Source organism: Narcine bancroftii, chromosome 13, assembly GCF_036971445.1.
Source record: "Narcine bancroftii isolate sNarBan1 chromosome 13, sNarBan1.hap1, whole genome shotgun sequence".
NCBI classification, from domain to species: Eukaryota; Metazoa; Chordata; class Chondrichthyes; order Torpediniformes; family Narcinidae; genus Narcine; species Narcine bancroftii.
This window is the reverse complement of record NC_091481.1, coordinates 23709815-23731478: the sequence shown is the minus strand read 5'-3', so window position 1 is coordinate 23731478 and position 21664 is coordinate 23709815. Positions and strand designations below refer to the sequence as shown.

At 39.1% G+C, this 21664-nt stretch overlaps 1 protein-coding gene and 1 long non-coding RNA gene across 3 annotated transcripts; one reads left to right on the top strand and one right to left on the bottom strand.

The window, feature by feature from the left end:
* Positions 1-676: 676 nt before the first annotated feature.
* On the bottom strand, positions 677-17907 carry LOC138747963 (inhibitor of nuclear factor kappa-B kinase-interacting protein-like). Of its 2 annotated transcripts, none has more exons than XM_069907622.1 (3): positions 17585-17902; positions 14431-14539; positions 677-1660 (listed from the first exon to the last, which is right to left on the bottom strand). In XM_069907622.1, exons 1-3 carry the CDS (start codon positions 17797-17799, stop codon positions 908-910), a joined length of 1077 nt encoding a protein of 358 aa, XP_069763723.1. In that variant the 5' UTR covers positions 17800-17902; the 3' UTR covers positions 677-907. The 2 variants fall into 2 exon arrangements, with proteins under 2 accessions (XP_069763723.1, XP_069763724.1); XM_069907623.1 differs by lacking the exon at positions 677-1660 and adding an exon at positions 5769-10395 and having other exon boundaries at positions 17585-17907.
* LOC138747964 (uncharacterized) lies at positions 2381-6558 on the top strand. The gene is made up of 3 exons (XR_011347757.1): positions 2381-2433; positions 5265-5435; positions 5950-6558. It is a non-coding gene; the product is annotated as an uncharacterized lncRNA (long non-coding RNA).
* Positions 17908-21664: the final 3757 nt, after the last annotated feature.

The window sequence follows — 21664 nt, the reverse complement described above, 5'->3', positions numbered from 1 at the left end:
GCTCAATCTTCAGCAACACTGGCCAGAGAAACTACTCCAGAAAGTACCAACCTCAGTCATCAAATTCATTTGTTCAAATTTTCTCATCAGAGTTTTAGTTAACATATTGTATGCAACAACTTAAGCTGGAAGAGCAGAAGGAGGAAGTTTTAGGTTGGTGTAGTTATAGGGAAGTGATTATCAAATTGCCTCCCAAAACTCACATTCCACCTTAAATAATCCCTTTGCCATAAATGCTCTGTGATTAATAAGAAATTACTTCAGGTGGTATGTGAGTGGAAAGAAAAAGTTTGAAAACCACTGTTTTAATCGTATCTAATTGACTCGTTATGTGCACGGCTTCATAACTCCAAAGGAAATGGGCCAATGACAGTTTTTCTCAAGCAAAATATTTCAGTAACAATTGGGTCTAGAGCAGTGGTTCTCAACCTTCCCACTCACATACCACCACAAGCAATCCCTTACCTATCACAGAGCAGTTATGGCATAGAGATTGCTTAAGGTGGAATTTGAGTTTGGGAGGCAATTTCAAAACCATTGTTTTAGGGCAATTCATTATTCTTACAGGATAATAGATGTATTACATCCAAAACTAATGTTAAAATATACCTGTGAAGTTAAGTAAATAACATAAATTAACTGATTATATAATGAAGAACATTTTAAAGAAACATCATTTATTCAGAAAAATTTATTCAAATGAATTCCAAATGTCTTCAGCCTCATGAAGGAATGTCACATTCTTCTTGCTTTCTTGAGATTTGTACATTAACATAGAGCAAAAAGCAACCAAAGCTATGCCAGACATCAGGACTACAAATAGAATAACAAAAAGCTTTGACAAAAATACAAATTACTGATAAATTCAGACAATTCTGTAACTTAGCCCATTGTTAAAAAAAAATCATCACTGACCCATAGCTGTAACCTGTTGATCTTTTGCTCCCTGATTTTCATTTAAGTTTACAGTGCAGTTAGCTATTTCTTTTCTCAAATTGCCAATTTCTTCATTTCTTTTCTGTAAGTCAGAAGAAATATGTCCAATCCTTCCAATGAGATCATTCACTTGTGGTTCAAGGGTAGAGAAATCCTTCTTTAAGTTGTAAACTTTAGGTTTAAGGTCATTGGCAAACACGACTGCTTTAAGAAGTTTAGCTCGACTGTTTTCCAAACTAAAAAGCCTGTCTGAAAGTTTATTATCTTCAGCTTTTAGTTCTATCAACTTCTTCTGCAGAAAGTCAATTTTTTCAGTATTTCCGGACACCAAATTCTTCAGTTGTGTCACTCTTTCAACACTGGTTGCAATTAAGTCTCCTATTTTGTGGATAGCGGTTTTCTCTACACTACCTACTTTGCTTTCCAGTTCATACAAAGAATCATTCAGAGAATTAATATCTGAATCCAGACCAGATATCCGGCGTATATCAGTTCTGACACCTGCAAGTTTTGTAGTGACATCATTTGATATTTGAACTGTACTCTTTTCTATCCGTTCAATAGCATTGGAAAGAGAAACAAGTTTTTCATCCAACTCGTTTCTTTTCTCGGTGATGGTGGCTGACCAAATCTTCACTTTTGTAATTTCTGTCTGGAGATTTTCAACTTGCTTTAGCAGTGAATGGTCTTTAAGTTTGTCCAGAATTTCTTGTGCACTTTCACACTATAGGTAGATAAGCAAGATGTTTCAGTGGTTGGTAATTACATTTTTAAAAAATCACTCTCATATAAACAATAATTAGACAGCATCATCTCAGAGTCATTCTAGTGTGTTAAGATAAATGGTATTAGTTATTCTGCCAATAATAGCATCTATTCTTGCCACACAAGTTCCTGTAGACAGTAATCAAATAAAATGACCAATTAATGAGTTTATTGCTGGTTAATCATGAATGTATTAGGAGAGCAAATTGCTTTCTCAAATAATAGGTCTTTAAACGTTATGAATCATAAGTACTTATAGATGGCACCCCATCTCATGACATTTTTGATAATCAGTATCTCTATTGCATTAGTTTGCAAACTAAGGTGCGAGAGCAAGCAGACTGATAAATTTAACTCAAATACTAACTGATTCAACTCAAACAGTGTGCAAATAATTAGATAACAGTACACATTTTCATCCATAGTTACCTTCGTAGATTCAGCCATATTAATTATGGCATTACCAATTCAAGAATAGTTTTGAACAGTAGGCAGAACAAGATTTAAAAGATACAATATAAATTATACATTTGTTCAATGTATGTAAATATACATTGCAGTACATAATAAGTTTTTCACAAAATTCTAAACAAACCATTTTGTATGCTTCTCCATATTTTACGTACAGTAGTTTTAAGTCACAATTAAAGCATGTTTCAGGTCATAATAACCTTGGTTACAGAATGTCAACAAATGTCATATGAAGTACCATATTTTTTCCTCTCGAACCAGGTGTGTATTCTTGGCTTTTTTCTCTATTTACGTTATAACTGGGATGGCTAATTATTTCAACACTTTCCCTGTGACTCCTACATAATGATATTGCCTCCATAACCATGCACCTGCTGCTCACGGGAGTGAAGGGCTAAACGAGCAAACATTCTGAGCATGTGTGCATGAGGATTGAGAACAGTTGGGAAGGTGGGCCAAGTAGTAGCAAATGGGACTTCATTTTGCCAAGTGTGAGGTTCTGCATTCCAGCAAGTCAAATCAAGACAGGATGTACACAGTAAACGTTAGCATCCTGGAGAGTGTTGTAGAAGAGAGGCCTAAAAGTACAGAGAAAGTGCCTTCACTGGGACATCATGATACAATTTTACAAAATGTTTGTGAGACCAATACTCTAGGCACTTTTGGATGGAAGGACATCATTAAGAGGAAAGAGGTCTACTAGGATTTTACCACGACATGAATGCTTGAGTTCTAGGGAGAGAGACTGGAGAGGATAAGTCTTTATTCCCTGGAGTGTAGGAAGCTGAGTAGAGATCTTGCATAAAATCATGAGGGACATGGATAAAATGAATGCTCACTTTTTTCCTGGATGATTCAGGAACTAGAGGGCAGAGGGTTAAGGTGAGAAAAGAAATTGTAGAGAGAACGGAAGGAAAATGTTTTCACTCTGAGGGTGGTCAGTATCTAGAATGAACAGCCAGAGGAAGCTATAGGAGTGGATACAATTTTGACATTTGAAAGACATTTTGCAGGAAAGGTTTCAAGCAGTGGTTGTCAACCTTTTTTCCACTCACTTACTACCTTAAGTAATACTAACAACAGAGCACTGGTCATTCACTGCAATAGAACTTCTCCCAGCCGTCTTGGACCTCACCATGCTGCTGGATCTGGGAGGGAATGTCGAAAGGGTGGGCCTGGACCTGTGCAACCCCTACTCACCTAAATCCAATCACACACATGCTGTTCCTTTCTGAGTAGTGGGTTATCAATTCAAACCCCACAAACTGACCGAAAGGAACCATCATTGTCCTATGGGATGGATGGCCAGAAGAAATTTAAGTCCCAAATCAATAAAGAATAAAGTCTCATGTGACAATTCAAATTCCAGATCCTCTTCCTTGGTGGGGGAGGGCAAAATAATAAAGAAACACTACTTTAGACTCTATATCAGGGACGGACAAACTTGTAAATTTTAATTCAGACAAATAGCATGGTAACAGGCCATTTTGGCCCTTGAGTCCATATTGGGGGGTGTCGGGTAATTGGGTGTTACAGACCTGTGGGCCGAAATGGCCTGTTACCATGCTGTATATCTAAATTAAAAATTAAAAAGTTGGCCACCCCTGAGGTCCATCATATTATTTCATTCAGTGCTATTAGTGACTGAATTGATACCACTTTCACCTCAGAATCAGATGCATTTTCGAAGATAGGTTGGCATGGTTGATGTAGCAGTTAGCGCAACACCTTTACAGCGTCAGCAATCAGGATGGGGGTTTGAATTCTGCGCTGTAAGGAGTTTGTACATTCTCCCCATGTCTGCATGGGTTTTCCCCGGATCTCCAGTCTCCTCCCACCATTCAAAATATATCGGGAGTGTAGATTAATTGGGTGTAAAATGGGAAGCACAAACCTATGGGCCAAAATAGCCTGTTACCGTGGTGTACATCTAAATTTTAAAAATCATGGCCCTGAGAGATGCAACTTTTCTTGGGGTGCCATCCTTGCCAATCTTGAAACTAAACTCTACCTGCTTTCTCCAGTGGAAAAATGTCTCATCCAGTTACTTCAAGGAAGAACGGGGGAATCCTGTCTCTGTGAGCTGTGTGTCAAGAATAATCCCTCAATTAAAATTGTGCACTACCACATTAATATCAGAGGGGATCCTATTATTGGAAATAATTGTATTTTCACTGACTTGCTTATTGCTAAATAAACTGAGTTGTTGGAACTATTACATTGTTACAAAAACTGAACAACTATGGAAGCGTTCACACTGTTTATTTTTCCCCCAATGGTATTGTCCCAGTTCAATTTTACAAAAAGATCAATTTGGCTTCAAAAGTACTTATTAAGAATTCCTTAAAATATTTTTATAAAATATTTTTAGTTTTTTTTCCCCCTCTATCCAAAGAATGTTCTTCCACTCTCTGAGTGCTTCCAAATGTACTGCATGTGATTTTCATTCCATACATATCAGATATAGTTGACTTGAATGGGAATTTCTGATTCATGCTCCAGGTGTAAGAGGACTACTAACCATTAAGCACATGTTGAGCAATTACCTCTGGTTTATTCTGCTTATAGGATTTTCAAATTAAAATAAACCTTACATTATATCTGCAGCTCCATAATATTTGCATACAGATTGGTTGATATTTTGCTGAAAGACTGTCTTGAACGGCCAACATATGTTGCCTCCATGGATTAAATTTACATTATATCTGATATATCTTCTGTTTAAATTCCATAAATGCATTTTAATAGAAAATGTTTTTTTTCCATTGTTATATCTGTGGTGGTATTAACATATCAATGCACATGATAGATTCTGAAGGTATGAAAAATATCTGCTGATTCAAATTTAACAAAGCATTTTTTTAAGCCATCAATATTTTCTATTAAATTTTCTATCTCAGAGGGGTGCAGGAAAACATGAAAGAATTCAGACTCTTTCCTAGTACAGAACTGAAATTCATGCTTATTTTTATACTCCAAACTGGCTCCCCATTGGAACTTGATAGATTGTTGGAGCTCAAGTTATTAGCTATAATTTGTAGTTTAATTGGCAAATGTCTAGAATTAATATTTCACTTGCAATATTTCTGCAGAATTTTGCATGTATTTTGGAGCAAGAAGAGCTAATAATCTTGATATCAAGGATTTGCAAATTTTAAAAATTAAGAGCATCGAAATCCACTGCAGACCTGCCTCTTGGGCATATATTTCACCTGTTTTGCATTCTGCCACCAGGCTCTGCTCTGGTTCAGTTCCTGATCAAGGCAAGTGACAAGGGCAATTGTGTCCATAATCCTGTGTCTATTTGTGAAGGTGATCAATTAGTTGCATATGCAAAGATAAAAACTAATATTAATTCTAGATTTCCAATGATAACATTGTTCTTATCAGTTTGTAAACATAAACAATTATACCTAGTCTTGAATTTTATTTAGCAAGATTGATTGTGTGATTTTATAAATTAACCAATTCCCATCAAAACTGAGGCCCTTGTGGTTGAGAAGCAATAAATAATTTTCTTCAAGATCAAATATAGTCATGAACAAAACTTGATTTTTTTAATAAAATCTATAATTACAAACAAATCAAAGAGCGCACTAGCAAAAGGCAAGTTTTAAAATGTCTTTATGAATGACACTTTCTAAAACAGACATCATTTATCGATGTTGTCATTCCGAGTAAATAATGATAGTTGCATCAGCCATAATAATAGATGCATAAATAAGATACATAAATATTCCTCAAGAGGATAATCTGAATGAATTTGTATTTTGACAGGTACAACAGTATGTTAATATGGAAATACTCAACAGATCAGATCACATCGGTGGGGAGAGAAACAAAATTAGTGTTTCAAGTGGAACAGACTTCATCAGAATTCCAGCATTATTTTTATTTGTATTTTCACCGACTTGCTTATTGCTAAATAAACTGAGTTGTTGGAACTATTACAAATCATTGTTACAAAAGCTGAACAACTATGGAAGTGTTCACACTGTTTATTTTTCCCCCAATGGTATTATCCCAGTTCAATTTTACAAAAAGATTGCTGGATGGAATTACTTCACAGCAATTTACTGTGTGACTATTCAGAAAATGTTTCACAGCCATCAAGAACGTCACCTTCAGTTTGTGATGCCGATATAACTAGCACAGGAGGGCAAAAAAGCAACAGACAATTTTCTTTCTCATACAGTTACAGGGAAATATTATTAATGATTGAAAAAACTTGTTTGACAACTTCCATTTGAAACTGCAGTTGATCTGTGAGAGATCATGTAAAATTTGAGTCCAGCTCAACAGCAAAGCAGCAATTTCAAGTGAAGTTAGAAATAGAATCAGATACACACCAGCTATGGCAAGGCTTGCAGGGTCATAACATCCTACAAGGAAAAGACTAACATCATAAATGACTGTGATGCTTCACTCTCCGATGAGCTTGACACTTTTCATGCTCGCTTTGAAAAGGAAAAGTCAACTGTACCAGAGAGAATCCCTGTAGAAGATGGCAATCCTGTGATAACTGTTTCAGACCCCAACGTTAGAACACCCTTCAAGAGGGTGTTTCATTGTCAAACATTTTGCATAACAAAATAAAATCAGTGTTAACTATGAAAAAAAGAGGGTGAATTCTCACAAAGCATCATGCCCTGATGGCGTACCTGACAGCGCACTAAAATTTGTGCCAACCAACTAGCTGGAGTGTTCACGGACATTTTCAATTTCTCACTGCTTCAATAAGGCATCAATCATTGCGGTGCCCGAGAAGAGCAGGATGAACAGCTTCAATAACCATCACCCAGTAACTCTCATGCCTCCGATAATGAAATTATCAGAGATTAGTCGTGGCCAGAATTAACTCGTACCTAAGAAAAACCTGGACCCACTGCATTTTGCCTATGCACATGGCTCTCCACTCAGCTCTGGATCACCTGGACAACAGCAATATCTACATCAGGCTGCTTTCATTGGTTACGGCTCAGCTTTTCAATACCATGATCCCCTCAGTAATAGTCACCAGGCTTCAAAACCTGGGCTCTGTACTTCCCTCTGCAATTTTTACTTCCTTATCAGAAAACTAGTCAGTGCAGATTGGTAACAACATCTCTTCGTTGAGAATCAACACAGGCACACCTCAAGGATGCATACTTAGCCCATTGCTCTTCTCATCCTACACCCAAGACTGAGTGGCAAGGCACAATTGATAGAGGAGTGAGATAGATCAGCTCATTGAGTGGAGTCACAACAGCAACCTTGCACTCAGCATTAGCAAAAGAAAGGAATTGATTGTGGGCTTCAGGAAGGGGAAGCCAGGAGAACAACTAGTCCTTATTGAGAGGTCAACAGTGGAGAGGGTCAATAAACATCAAATTCCTGGGTGTCAGCTTCTCTAAAGATCTGTCCTGAGACCACCGTGTCGATGCAATCATAAAAATGTCATTAGAGAAGTTTGAGGAGACTTGGTATGTCACCAAAGACTCTCCCAAATTTCTACAAGTGTACCATGGAGAGATTTCTGACTGGTTACAACACTGTCTGTAATGGAGATACCAGTGCACAGAACAGAAAAAGGCAACAGATGGTTGTAAACTTGGCCAGCGTTATCATGAGCATTAGTCTTCATTCCATTAAGGATGTTTTTAAGTGGTGGTTTCTCAAGAAATAAGCTTTTATCATCAAGGACCCTCTCCACCCAGGCCATGCCCTCTTCTCGTTGATACCACCAGGAAGGAGGTACAGAAGCCTGAAGATAAACACTCAATGTTACAAAAACAGATTCTTCCCTCCATCACCAGATGAATGATCCTATGGACACTACCTCACTTTTCTCTTTTTTGCACTAATTCCTTTTTTTAAATCTTATATTTAGGAATTGTAATTTATAGCAATTTTGTACCTGTAATGTAAAATACTGCTGCCGCAAAACAACAAATTTTGTGACACTTTTTTCATGACAATAAACCAGATTCTTATTCTTTTTCATCAAAAATGGGAATGGGAGGTGTTCAAACAAAATTGAACTAAGAATTTATCAAGTGCAATTTCATCTACGATAGATCTTTAATTTTCAATTTTCCAGTAGACAAAATTACAGATCCAAATCAGCAACTAAACCCTGAAATCTTAAATAAAACCAGAAAATGCTGGAAGTAATCAGCAATTCAAGCAGAATCTCTGGGGTAAGAACGTAAACTGATCTTTTCTCAGAACTGAGGGTTTCGAGTTGCAGAGGAAATGAGTAGGTTTGACATGGCAGCAAGGATTGAATGGTAAAGTGGAAGATAAAAGGTGGCCAAGGAAACAAAAGGTCATCTGGAAGAGGGGTAAATGCAGAATAATGATTTAAAGTTACTCACCTCACCTACCAGCCCCCATCTCACTCACCCACTTTTCTTGTGACACCAGTGATATTTCCTCTCCATTTTTAGTCGTTAGTGTCCTGACCTGAAAAGTCGACAATTCTTTTGCATGAACAGATGCTGCTCAATCCTCCCTGAGATTATTTTTTTTTTGGCTGGAGATTTAAAGATACAGGAGATTGGAAGCTGTCACCCGATCTGGGTTAAGTCTGCCCATTGTAACAGAAATCAAAATTTGAGTAGGAAGCACAGAATACCGATTTGAAAAATGTGCATTGGTTGCTTCATGGATGGGCATGTTGGGACCCAGGAGAATAGGCAAGTGTCAAGAGAATATGCCTCCTGCAGTTGCCCAGGATTGAGCTGTGGGAATGACTGCAATCTCAAATGAGTTATGAGTTAAGAGGCTCTTAACCTTTAAACTGATAGAATGTATCACTGATGCCGAATCATTTTCTTTTCAAAACAATTTTAAAAACCTTTAAAAAAAAACTATGATTTATCATTTGTATCTAACCCTCGAGGCCCTAGAACTGAACCAGCAGACCAAGTTGCAGAAATTTAATTTCAACTACTTCTGTCCACTCTTAAGCAGCCTACAGAACAGCACATACATGCATGAACTATATTAGTACTGAATCACTACACATATCCATCCAAGACACTACATAGCATCCTTTTCACACACTTTCTTAAATAGAGACAAACATGTCTGCACACACTTAGGTTAGGCAGTATCTGTGAAAAATGAGAGTCATTCATTCGAAAGATCTTCCATCATCACAATTTTCTCACTTCGCATGCCAAATCAAGTCAAAAATCTCGATGATCACATGAACTTTAATAAGTGGTTCCAAGCTAGTATGCATGTATATACGGTCTCAAGTTGATTATATGCATTTGTTGAATGGAATCTTCATTTGAACCATAACCAAACATGGGATGTTATGTAGGTCATCTTGCTGAAGATGGAAATGTCTTGCCCTTTCAGGTACCAGCAGATAAAGTCAAATTACCAGCAAATGGAACAGATGATTAAGTTTGCATCAATGGAAATTTGCTTTCCCCACTCAAAATGCAAGATTAACTTTAACTATGGAATGTTTCTGCTCAGTTCATTCTCTTCATCACTGTCAAATTTCATGTTTATTGAATTTTAAAGTCAGCGGTCAGACTGCAATACTTCTAGTTCTTTTTTGATATCCAGTATCTCAGTTATGACTTTTAGCATATTGTCCTCCAAATTAAATATTTCATTCGTCATGTCATCCATTTTCTTTTCTGCATTGAGAAGGTCTCTGGACACCTTGAGGACAGAGTGGACACCATCATCAATTATGGGAAGTACTTTTTGGCATTCCTCAAATTTTGGTTCAAGTTCAGCCTGCTTTTGCACAATCTGAATATCCTTTGATATCAGACTGTTTTGTTGTTCAGCTAGTTCCTCAATACTCTTTGTATTTTGGTTTGCTTGCTTCTCAAGTCCATCTAAATCTTCTTCCTCTTGCTGTTTGATTGCTCTTGTGTTTCCCAAAGTACTAATTTCTAATTCATCCATCTTTAACTTGAGTTCCTTCATGTTTTGTTCAACTGAGTTAATTTCCAATTTAATTTTATTGTGCATGCCCTTTGACTCAGATGTCAGGTTTGCAATCTCACTGTTTATTTCATTTAAACTTATTTTCCGGGTGTCAGAAATATTTTGAAAGTTTTCGCTGACATTCTGCATTTTTCTTGCCATTTTCTGTTCTTTATTTTGTAAATTGTTAATACTGCTGCGCAGCTCCGACATCTCTTTTTCAAAGAAGGTCATGGCCGAACTCGATGATAGGACGTTCCGCAGGACTACTTCCGATGATTCCAGCTGCATCCACAACACAAAAAAAGTCTGATTCGACTTAGTCAATCGGAAATGATTAGCAAATACACTTAGAGCTGGCCCCTTCGTGCCACTTTTTAAAGTGCAGTGCATGCATAAAGACTCTTTAACAGCAGAGAATGTTAACATGCATCAGAAGTTAGAGAGGGTAGGATTATCTTCTCTCCATACACGGGGTAAACTATAATCACTCATTTGGAACAGAGTCTTCTGAGGTCTAACCTGGTCCAGGCAAATCAGCAATGGCAAACCCTCATGTCAGCCCTGAGAGGAAAACAGGTTGAGGGGTCAACTGCAACTCACAGGTTTAGTAACAGTCATTAATATACCCTTGGCCATAAACACACACATCATTTATTGTACACATCACATTACACCCAGTGGGGTGTAAACTACTACATTTTAGGAATTTTTATTCTCAAAAGGTTTCAATTTATTCCAAATAACTAAACTATGTACCATTTGTTTTGGGTACATCTTCGATAAAATTGCACATCGATCAGAATGCACAGTTTAATTTTGTGTTGATAATGTAAAAGGACTGAACATCAGAAGTGCGTGTAGGCTGTGCCATCCTTTGAGCTGCTCTTTGTCCGACAAGATCATATTCATGTTCAGTCATGAAATCCCTTGATCTTTGAAATCTGCAGATCTATCGATCTCAGATTTGAATGCTGTCAACAACTTAGTCTTCCAAAGATTCACCATCTTTGACTAGAGAAAGTCATCTTCCTGTTTGTCCCAAATGGCCTTCACCTTATTTAAGTTTTAGGTTCCCTAGCCACGGCAACACCCTCCCTAAAAATCCTCTGAGTAGTGAGTCAACTTTTATTCTTAAACTCTCAAGAACAGCACCTCATCTGGTGAATCTCCTCTCTAATGTCAGACATGCCATTCCAGGAACTTGGACTCAATCTAGAGTAACTATTGTATTTTTTTTTTACGACAAGGAACACAAAATTCTTCAGGAATGGTTTCTGTACGTGCATCTTGCCTTAATTGCTTGCTGTATGTGTTTGCTGGCTTTTACTGACTCATGAAAATGCACATCAAGGACCCTTGAACACCAAATTTTCTAAATCTCTTAGAATTTCCATTTCAATTTCCTCCACCAAAGTGATAATCTTACAATTTTCCATCTTGTAATATTGTACTCCAAGTCATTGTCTGCTCATTTAATATGTACAATAGGATCTGGGAGCAGTGACCTCCAACATAAGACCGTTATATAGAAGGTTGCTGTCTGCAGAAAGTTTCTCATCTCTAATTTAGGGGGAAAATTGTTTATAATTATGGTTAAACAAATGTGATTGTACATTCATTTTATTTAATTGATCACTAGCAAGGTCAGCATTTAATGTCTATCCATTATTTCTCTCCCCACCCCCTATCCCCAAAAGCTGAAATTACTGAGCCTTTGCAGAGAACAGTTTAGACTTAGCAGCATGATGTGTCTGAAGTTACAGACAGCCTGGACCAAGTAGATACCAGATTTCCATTCCAGAACGGCATGAGTGAACCAGACGGTTTTAATGTCGTCTTTTATGATTCAACTCGATTCGATTTTTAAATTAAATTCCTAGACTGTGGCTTAACACGAGCTACTGGAAAGAGATCTTTAGGCCCATTCTCTTCTTTTCAAAAGGAAAATCTAGGCTTGTTGCATGAGAATGGCCAGCAGCATTGTTCTTTCATGAAAATTAAAGTAAACAAAACTGAGCAGCATTTTTGTTATGTAATAAAACTGAAGTTGAAAAACTGCACCAGACTAAGGGACGAAGCAAGCATTAGGGCTAGCAAAGTTGAACCTTTTCCTCAACAATGACTATTTTTCCCAATCATGACTATTAATCCACATAACTATTCCAACTAAAAAAATGAAGCAATTTACAAGTAATTTTATTGGAATGGTTCAAGCACAGCAGTAAAAGTTCTTTTCATGAGACACATGGTTGTGCAGTTCTTCAAGTCTATATTATTGGGACTTTGCCTACAATTTCCCCTATTGATTCCTGTAACATCAGATAAAATCTTATTACCTGTCCGCCTTGAGCAGCAGATCTTGAGATTTATAGAAAATATAAAACAATTCCCTCACATTCGAATCATTCATGAGGCAAGTTAAGATGTGTTTTCCTGATAATTTCCAAGCATCAATCATCAAAGATTATTCCAATAAACTAGTTTTGCACAAAAAAATGGAAAGCATTTCCTTCCACTGGTGGGTAACCTGACAGGAGACATTACATCACTAAGACAGTAAAAGTAGATTTCCTCCATTTTCTACAATTGGTAGCAAAATAGCCAATAGGCTTTCAATTTCATCGAGTGGAAAATAATACTCCATGTATATGCCAACATGAAAAGAAGGAACGGACTTTCTTTTTACTGACAAATTTTAACTCACTACTGGGGAAAATTTTGCCTGCTTCAGCACATTTCTGAGCTTTCACAAACCTCTGATTTCTGATGCAAATGACCAGATTCAGGTAACATGAATTGAAAAAAAATTGCCCATTAGAATTTTATTTCCTCACCTAAGACTTGTACAACCATTATCAAAGACAAGCTATGTTTTGTTGATTACTTCCTTGGCAAGGAGAGAGGAGAAATTTTCAAAGAGGATCTCTGCTGAGTTTTCATAATAACCAATTCTTAACTCATTTTTAAAAAAACTTGCAGAATTGACCATACACCATTTCACCCAAAGACGTTGCAGAAGGTCCACTGGAAATCATGAACACTAACTGCTGGCACCAAAAAAGTTACATTTTAAAAAATCTATTAGAAGCAAGCTACAGAAGACCTCAAACACTGCTGGGAAATGGCATAGTTAATGCTGAACGATGTGAATTGTAATGTTAGGTTCTCTGTTTTAATATTAAACTATGAAAATGTTAAACTGGGAGATCTGGGAAATTATATCATGAGAAGTTTTAAAAAGTATTTGGAGTTACTCATGAAGTTAAATTGGCATCGAAGAGACTAAATTGTATACAGTTCATTGGAAATTAAGTCTTAATACAACTGAGTGTTCTCTTGTACAATACTTTCTCATTTTTCATGAACTAAGAAGTCATAATACCTTAAAAAAATTACGACTGAAAGTAGTTTCTATACAACTTTGGGCAAGTTATATACCATGCATTTTGTTATTCTCAACTACACAGTAGATTTACAAATTTGAATAATCAAACTTAAGATTCAGGAAATAAAATTAAATTCCAAATAATAAATCGAGTTCCGTGCCATTAACACCACTAGAATGACCCAAGGAATGATGTTCATCAATAATATGTTCAAAATCATTTACAGGTTTATGACCACAAAAACTTAAATCAATTGTAAAAGTTTGGGTGTTTTTAAAATATTTCTGGGATGCAAAGGACATGTTAAATCCAAGTTTTTTCCAAAATATTCAAATAATTATGTTAAAACAAAATGACTCAACATAAAAATCTGTGGAAAATATTTCCTTTAATATACTACATAATCTCCTGAGATAATTACAATAGTGGCAGGACACCAAAACAAAAAACTATGCACAAAGCATGATTTACTACGCTTGGTACAACCTATACTTTAATTTGTAGGTTTCAGAATTGGATTCTTAAATTATATTCTTGATGACTACGGGGATTGTGGGCAACATTCGTTGATCAACCTCAAGCGTCCCTAAATAGCAGCAAATGATTTCTTTAGTATTTTGATAATTGTACAAAGAAGATCAAGAGCAGAATTTTGAATTGAAATCATGTAGATTCTCTTCCCTTAAAGAAAATGAACAATGGTGATTTTTTTTTTCTTTTTAGCTCACAAATATATCTTTATTCAAGTTCAAAATTTGTCAATACCCAAAAATCACAATCGTTTCATAACCAAAACTCAATCCAGTGTAGCTGAGCATCAGAACAGGCCGATGTATCTCATTTGGAATTATGAACAATTTTATCATGATGTTTACTCAACCAAGCACTTATTTTTGAACATTTTTACTACAGGTAACTTTATTATATTTACCTTTTTCAAAACTTTGCTAACTTCGTCTTGGGCAGCTAGAGATTTTGTGTGGAGCTGTTGGTACTTCTGTTCCAGATCACCAAAGTTAGTTGATTGCTGAAACAAAACGCTGCAAAAGAGAAACTTAACATTGATGATTCTGTATCTGTAACTTTGAGAAAATATTACCTCGGATTGCAGACGATCACACTTTTTAAAATTATAAGTTTCACAGTCGTACTATTTTGAAAGTGGAAACAAGTGGCACCAAATTCTAAACTCCTCTCCATCTTTTGAACATTTGCACTTTCAATGGACAAATACTTGCTGGTTGATGCCAACAGTCCTGATCATGACCCATCTAAACGACAGGAAGCTTAGGACTTTCCCCAAGTGCAAAATCAAACACGGAAATTCCGAACTGACAGAGTTCTGCATCACACAGTTCAGCAGACTCCATCACTGGTAGCTCCTCAGAGTTTAGCATTCATGTTCAATGTAGAGGGTAGGGGAAATCAACTGCCAAGGTTCATGATCCCAAAGATTTCAATGAAAGAAGAAGGTAAATAAATTATTTAACTTATTCCAGTTTTATTTGTTTATTGACTTGTTTTCAGATGACATTACTGCAGTTTTAAGTTTTCAAATTTTCAATTGTCAGTCTTTCAGAAATATTTTATAATTCTGCCTTCAGAAAAGATGAGGACAACTGATGCAGCGTTCAGGATATTTCTTTGACTAAGGCTTCTCTAGTACCTCTTTCACAAAGACGATTAAAGCCAAGTATTATCTGCCTTTTGAACGCTTCGCCTAGCTGTGCAATTGCGTCGAAGGCGGATTTGGGGGTTCTGTATTTACCCAGCTATAATCCGCCAAGGTAGGTAGCGTCAGAGGTAGATTGTTGCAAAGCTGGGCCAGTTTAAAAGGGTCGAAATAGGAAGGGAAGATGACGTTGTGATGACATCTTTTGTGTGCGACCTAAGTGTTGTTTTGGTCAGCATTTGCTGGTGATCAGATTACAGTTTTAGTTGCAAACCATAACCATATAACCATTTACATTTTTAAACACAGCAATACAAGATATATTACTCCAGCTGCAGTTGTTGCCAACGTCAATTGACTAACTCCACTCACCCTACACCGTAACATGACAATAAGGTCACTTGATAGCTCCTGATATAACCGGCTCCGTGAATTCTAGCGGACTGCAAAGACTTGAAGCTGTCACCTTTTTCCTTTCTGGTTCCTTTTGCTGATTTATGATTCTTGCAAGTTTTTACATGTATATTTGTACTTATAGAAGATATAATTCCAGTTTTAAAATCTGTTTGGTGCATTGAAGCATGTGAACTGAAATTTAAAATAAGACTAAGTTAATGGTGTGTCGATGGGAAAACACAGTTTAGCAATGCATATTATTTAGCATCTGCACTAGGGAATGTAATTCCTCTCCAAAAACGTTCCTTCTCTTAAAGGTTACGATTGTAACTTAAACTGGGTCTGGGATTTCCATGAGCACTAAACAATCAAATGACCCTTTGCAAGGTGAACACCGATAAATAATATGCGACTATACATTTTGGAAGAAACCAGAACACCCAGAGAAAGCAAATACAGGTCATGGGTAGAACATAAAAATTCTTTTCAAAACATCAGGCTCCCAGCAGGAGCAGGGACGTCAAGCTCCTGGCAATATTAATATTGTCTCTGTGTTCGCTGGTTCCTGGGGTGCTCGAGTTTCATGCCGCAGCTTTGTCTGTTAAAAGATGAATTGGCCATCACAATGTGCGTGTGCATGGGTTAGGCTTTTGGGGAATGTGATAGCTTGTAGTGAAACCTATACTGTTTTTAACAGTGCTCTGAGTAGAGGCGACATGTTATACCTGAACAAAGCAGACCCATGCCAGTGCAGCATGAGATCCCAAAATCTCTCACATCAACCATCAATTATAATCCTGTGAGTTTTAGATCTTAATTAATTTAGCAGAAAGGATCAATTTTATTTGGCTTCCTATTCAGTACATACATTATTTTTGAGGGGCCTGTTTGTGTATTGTATTATTTGAGGTTTGTATAAATTCAGAAATATTCTTTGATTCACAGTTCAATCTCACTTCTCCAAGTTCACTGGGATCAAGCAATTCTTATACCGTGCACAGAATTGAACATTTATGAATTTCACCAGGCATTGGTGCTTGAAGGGTAAATGGTTTCCTCTCAAGAAGGTTTTCAGAGAGAGATTGGTCACAAACTGATTCCTTCCGATCAGCCACGTCAGTGTCTTGCCGAAGAAACTTGCACCATCAGGGTTTTCCAGATGATAACTTCTTTCTTTCAGATCACCACAGAGTTCCATTTTGTTTCCCTTATTTCAAGTGAAACATGATGTAGCCAGCCATCTCCTCCTGCATGCACCACAAGGGCTTTGAACAGGCTGAACGAAGAACTCGCAACCTGTCTTCAAAATGGGGGTTTTCTACAAGCTTGCCAGCTTGTCATGTTCCGGTCCCAGCTACTGTCGAACTGAATTCTCTCGCGCTCTCTCTTAGAGAAAACCACACGACCCTCTCGGAGCACTCAGACTGCGGCACCAGACCTAATCTTCTTAGTTCGTTCTTCTGTTACTTTCCAAAACAACTACTCCACCGGATATCCAATCAACACCAACTCGTGAAGTCCTGAAAGGCACTCTTCAAAGTTTGTACAAAGGCACCCGGAGCCTGGGCTGTCTGGCTTGAGCAGAGCTCTGGCATTTGTTCCTACTCGACCTACACTATTAAAAAATCTGCCAAAAAATATCTCCTTTAATACAATATAAAATATAACATAATCTGTCAGAGGAAATTCATCAAGTCAGAGGGAGAACTTGCAAAGTCGACTGGAGATTGCAGTGAAAGGTCTAACTGCACTTTAGACAACTTTCAAGATATTCACAAACAAAGTTTTAAATTCAACTTCACGTGCTCTTCCTGAGTTGCTGGGATGGAGGGAAAGTTTCCAGCGGCTCCCGCCCGCAGGATTGCGACGAACAGCAATGCCACGTCTCTGCGGGACTGGCCTGAGGTTCACCTCCACTTTAATGCATTGGAAGTTCCACGGCCAGAGCGGAGTTTCGGGGGAGCCCCGCGGGTCACATTCTTCGCGCCTGCGCCCGCCCGCACCCGCCCGTTCTTACCCTGCGAGCGCCGCGCTGGCGAGCAGCGAGAGCAGGCACAGGATGGTCCTCACGTCCGCTCCCCGACTGCCTTCTCTCCAGTGCCCAGCTTCGGACTCCGGCCTCAGGTCCGCCCCAGGCTGCTCCGACACCTTCCCCCTCACATTCCGTCCCCTGACTGCGTCGCCTTGCTTGCCGCTGGCCGTGGGCTTTCTCCTCTGCTTGAGCTCACTCATCGTTGGGTGCCGGCGCCCGGAGCCCTCGTCCCTTTCCCGCAGCAGAAAGGCGCTCCAACTTCTCCTCCTTCCAGCTCCGGGCCGTCCGGGAAGGAGGAGGAGGTGGTGGGGGGGTAGGAGGGGGGATTTCCGCCTCCAATACCATTCCTCTGTCCGACAGAGTGGACAATTCACTTATTCGAACTTTGAGCACGGTTTGCGGATCTCCCGAGAGGACCAACGATGACGATACCGTGAACGTTTCAAGCGCTGCTCCATCAACCGGACACTTCAACCTCCCTGTTCTTCATGGTAAAGTCCAAAAGCCCGTGTGGATGTGCGATCTGACACCTCAAACTGGACTGGCAGGGGTGCAAGGAAAGGAAAGTAAGTGCACGGCAACGATTTGATTTCTGTGCTGTGGCGAAGATGTGAATGTGTGGAGGTCTATATTAACGGAGGAATGAGATGGAAAGCGGGGTCAGTTTTCATTCGCAATTGGTCACGTTTTAACACCGAAAGGCACGAGCTGGAAATGATTTTGTGGAAGCTTTCAGAGTCATTACAACACGGATCAGGTCAACTCCCTGCAAACCAAATTGATGTTCTGGGCTGGTCCCACCTACCTCCACCACTTGTTCCTAGTTTTCTCTTAAACCTATCCATTCTGCCTTTAAGATCCTTTATTGTCATGTATAATCATAGGCGTATCTAGGGTATGGCAGCCAGGGCATATGCCCTGGGCACCACTTGAAGGGTGGGGGGCACCCCTGTCAATGCCTCGCCCGCTCTAATATCGAACTCCCAAGGCCAACAAGGTGGAGTTAGGTCATAAATTAGATCAGCCATGAATGGTGGAGCAGGCTCGATGGGCCATTTTTGGCCTACTCCTGTTCCTACTTCCAATGTTCCTATGTAACTTCGAGGTATGGGCATCAGCCTGGGGTTCTTTAATGACATTGTCACATTTTGGTTTCTGAATCACCGTTCCTGTCGGGAGCCCGACGTCCCCCCTCCTGCCGGGAATTTCCCACAGCTGATCTTCAAAACTAGCCCAATTGTGCTTGGAAATTGCCCAACTGGCAACTTTATTTGTGGTTTTTTTAAGGGAGGGGGGTGCGCGCAATCTCAGTGCTTACCATTGGCACTATTTTACCTCTGCACGTAATAGAACAGATCATGTAACATTACCCAGAATTGCCTTCTTTCCCTGAGGGAGACAGAGTGGCCATTTGTGATGCCTGGCGCCCATTAGAGTAAGAGAGAAAGAGAAGCAAAGAGAGTCCCTTCAGAGTTGTTGAGTGCCTGTGGATTCACCTCCATCGCTCCTGCAGCCACACAGACTCCTGTTTGATTCATCGGCAACCCAAGCTCCAGATCCAAAACTCTGGTGCAATTAAGAAGCCTTTAGCAACACCCTCCCCCCACCCCCCCACGCCGAGGTCTTCAGGAGCCCTTCTTGCCCTCACCTCACTCTTGAATCCCGGTTCCGATAGGCGGTTTCCACGAGCCAGTCTCCAATAGCCCGCAGCGTGTCTGGGTCTGCCAACAGCAGCCTGTGTGGGTCCGTCAGCCACTGAGCTCCATGCTGGTCTGCCACTGTGGCCAGTATCTTGTAGGGTTGTCTCCTCTCCTCCTCCTCAATAGGGAATGTTCTTCTGGTCGCTGCTTCCTGGAGTCTGCAATCCCTTGTGGCCACTGCCGAGCACAGGAACTGCCACCTTAGTGGCACAGATCTCCTCAGTTGCAGAATTTTACAAACACTATTGGCTCCTTGAATAGGCCGCTTAAAGCCTGAACTGATCCACTGGCATGAGGACCGGGTGGTTGAACCTTTCAGAGTAGTGCTGTCTCTCCACTCTCCTGGGTCTTCACCAGCACAGTGCTGCTGTGACAATAGCCCTGGCAGCACTGCCATTTTTAGATAGAATTATCTACCCTGGGAAAAAGACTATGAACATTAAACTTATCCATGTCCCTCATGATTTTATAAACCTCTTTAAGATCACCCTACAGTCTCCTAGGCTTTTGGGAATAAAGACCAAGACTAGCTAATCTCACCCTTTTACTCAAGCTCTCTAGTCCCAGCAACCTCCTAGTGAATTTTCTCTGCACCCCTGCCAATTTAATGATGTCCATCCTTTGGCGAGGTTTATAGAACAGCACAGTGTTGAAGTGTGGCCTCACCAATGCCGTATACATAACATTCAAGTATCTCTACTCAATAACCCGTCCAAGGAATTATATATAGAGAACAAACCACAGTGGACCCAGTACCAAACCCATTTGACAAAAGACTCCATTCAGCCAAACATCCCTCAACTCCTCCCACAAAACCAATTTTGAATCCAATGGACCAGGTCTCGTTGGATCCCAGTGATCAAATCTTCCAGACTAACTTGGCAGAGGCCTTGCTAAAGTCCATATATACCACATACAACACCAGTCTTCATCTCTCCTCAAAAATCTCTACCAGATTCATAAGACATGATCTGCTATGACCTATCTCTAATCAGTACCTTCCGATCAAAGCACTCAGAATTCCATCCAACAATTTTCCAAACATTGATGTCAAGCTCACTAATGTTTATTTCCCTCATTTGCCCTTCCGGTACAATATTAGCCATCTTTCTCTCCTCCAGCACTTCACCTGAGGCCAAATATGATCTGAGATGGGCCTCTGAAATTTATGGAGCAATTTTTTCATATTATGGAATTCCCTGTCACCATAAAGATAGATAAAATAACAATAGTATCTTTAACATTGTTAGAGGGATTGAATTTAAGAGCAAGGAGGTTATGCTGCATCTGTACAAAGTACTGGTGAGACCGCATCTGGAAAGCAGACAGTTCCTGGGTTAATAACGTCCCACTTACAGAGAACTTGTACTTATGAGTGGACTACGTGCAGCTTCAGCGATTCATCATCTCGAGGAAGGAGAACACCGTCCTCCATTTTAAGTTGCACCATGTGGCCATTAACACTGTGTTGATTGTCTAACTTTGTATTTGGCTTCAATTTTTCGCTTATTCACCCTTGTAACCATGCTTCCAAAGCATAAATCCGATGCATCAAAGAAAAGGAAAGCCATCATGACTGAAAATAATAATAAAGTGATTGGAAAGAGGTGAAATGCCACCAACCATTGGAAAAGTGTTAGGCTACAGTTGGTCACCGATCAGAACAATTTTAGAGGCTGCAATGAAAGCTACAATTATTACTAAGCAATGCAGTAGTTTAATTATTGAAATGGAAAGGATATTGATCATTTGGTTAGATGATTGAAATCAGCATAATATTCTTGTTAGCCTTACTTTAGTGCGAGAAAGGGCTCGAAGCCTTTTCAATGATTTAAAAGCTGCACATGATTGTTCAATTGTTTCAAAGTGAGGGCAAATTTACATATTTTTAAAGTACAAGGTGAAGTAGCGAGTGCCGATGTCAGTGCTGTGAATGATTTTCCTGAAATGTGGAAAAAAATTATTGAGGAGGAATGTTATTTGCCAGACCAGATGTTTAATGTAGACAAGACTGGCTTATTTTGGGGGAAAAAAGCCTGAAAGGATCTATATTGCGAAAGAGGGAAAAAGTGTATTAGAGCATAAGGCAGGGGTGTCAAACTCAAATTCACGGAGGGCCAAAATTAAAAACGTGGACTAAGTCGAGGGCCGAACTAAATATTTATTGAAAATTTTCAACAACATCTGCATGTTTTCTCCTCTTTCAACATATGTAATGTTAAACTTTAGGATATAACTTTAGGAGGATAATGTTACAGGTCAGGAGTAGGTAGCTCAAGTTCACCCTTTGCTTGACCTGAGGGAAACATATTTGGTCTCTGTGGAGATGTAGTCAGCATTCACAGGCTGTGTCCATTTTGGCCCG

Excerpts from the sequence above, each read along its gene's own strand:
- LOC138747963 (XM_069907622.1), bottom strand. The coding sequence starts at position 17,799 with ATGAGTGAGCTCAAGCAGAGGAGAAAGCCCACGGCCAGCGGCAAGCAA. Across the intron at positions 14,540-17,584 it reads GCCAGCGCGGCGCTCGCAGG|CGTTTTGTTTCAGCAATCAA; the intron begins GTAAGAACGGGC and ends TCTCTTTTGCAG. Across the intron at positions 1,661-14,430 it reads TTAGCAAAGTTTTGAAAAAG|TGTGAAAGTGCACAAGAAAT; the intron begins GTAAATATAATA and ends ATCTACCTATAG.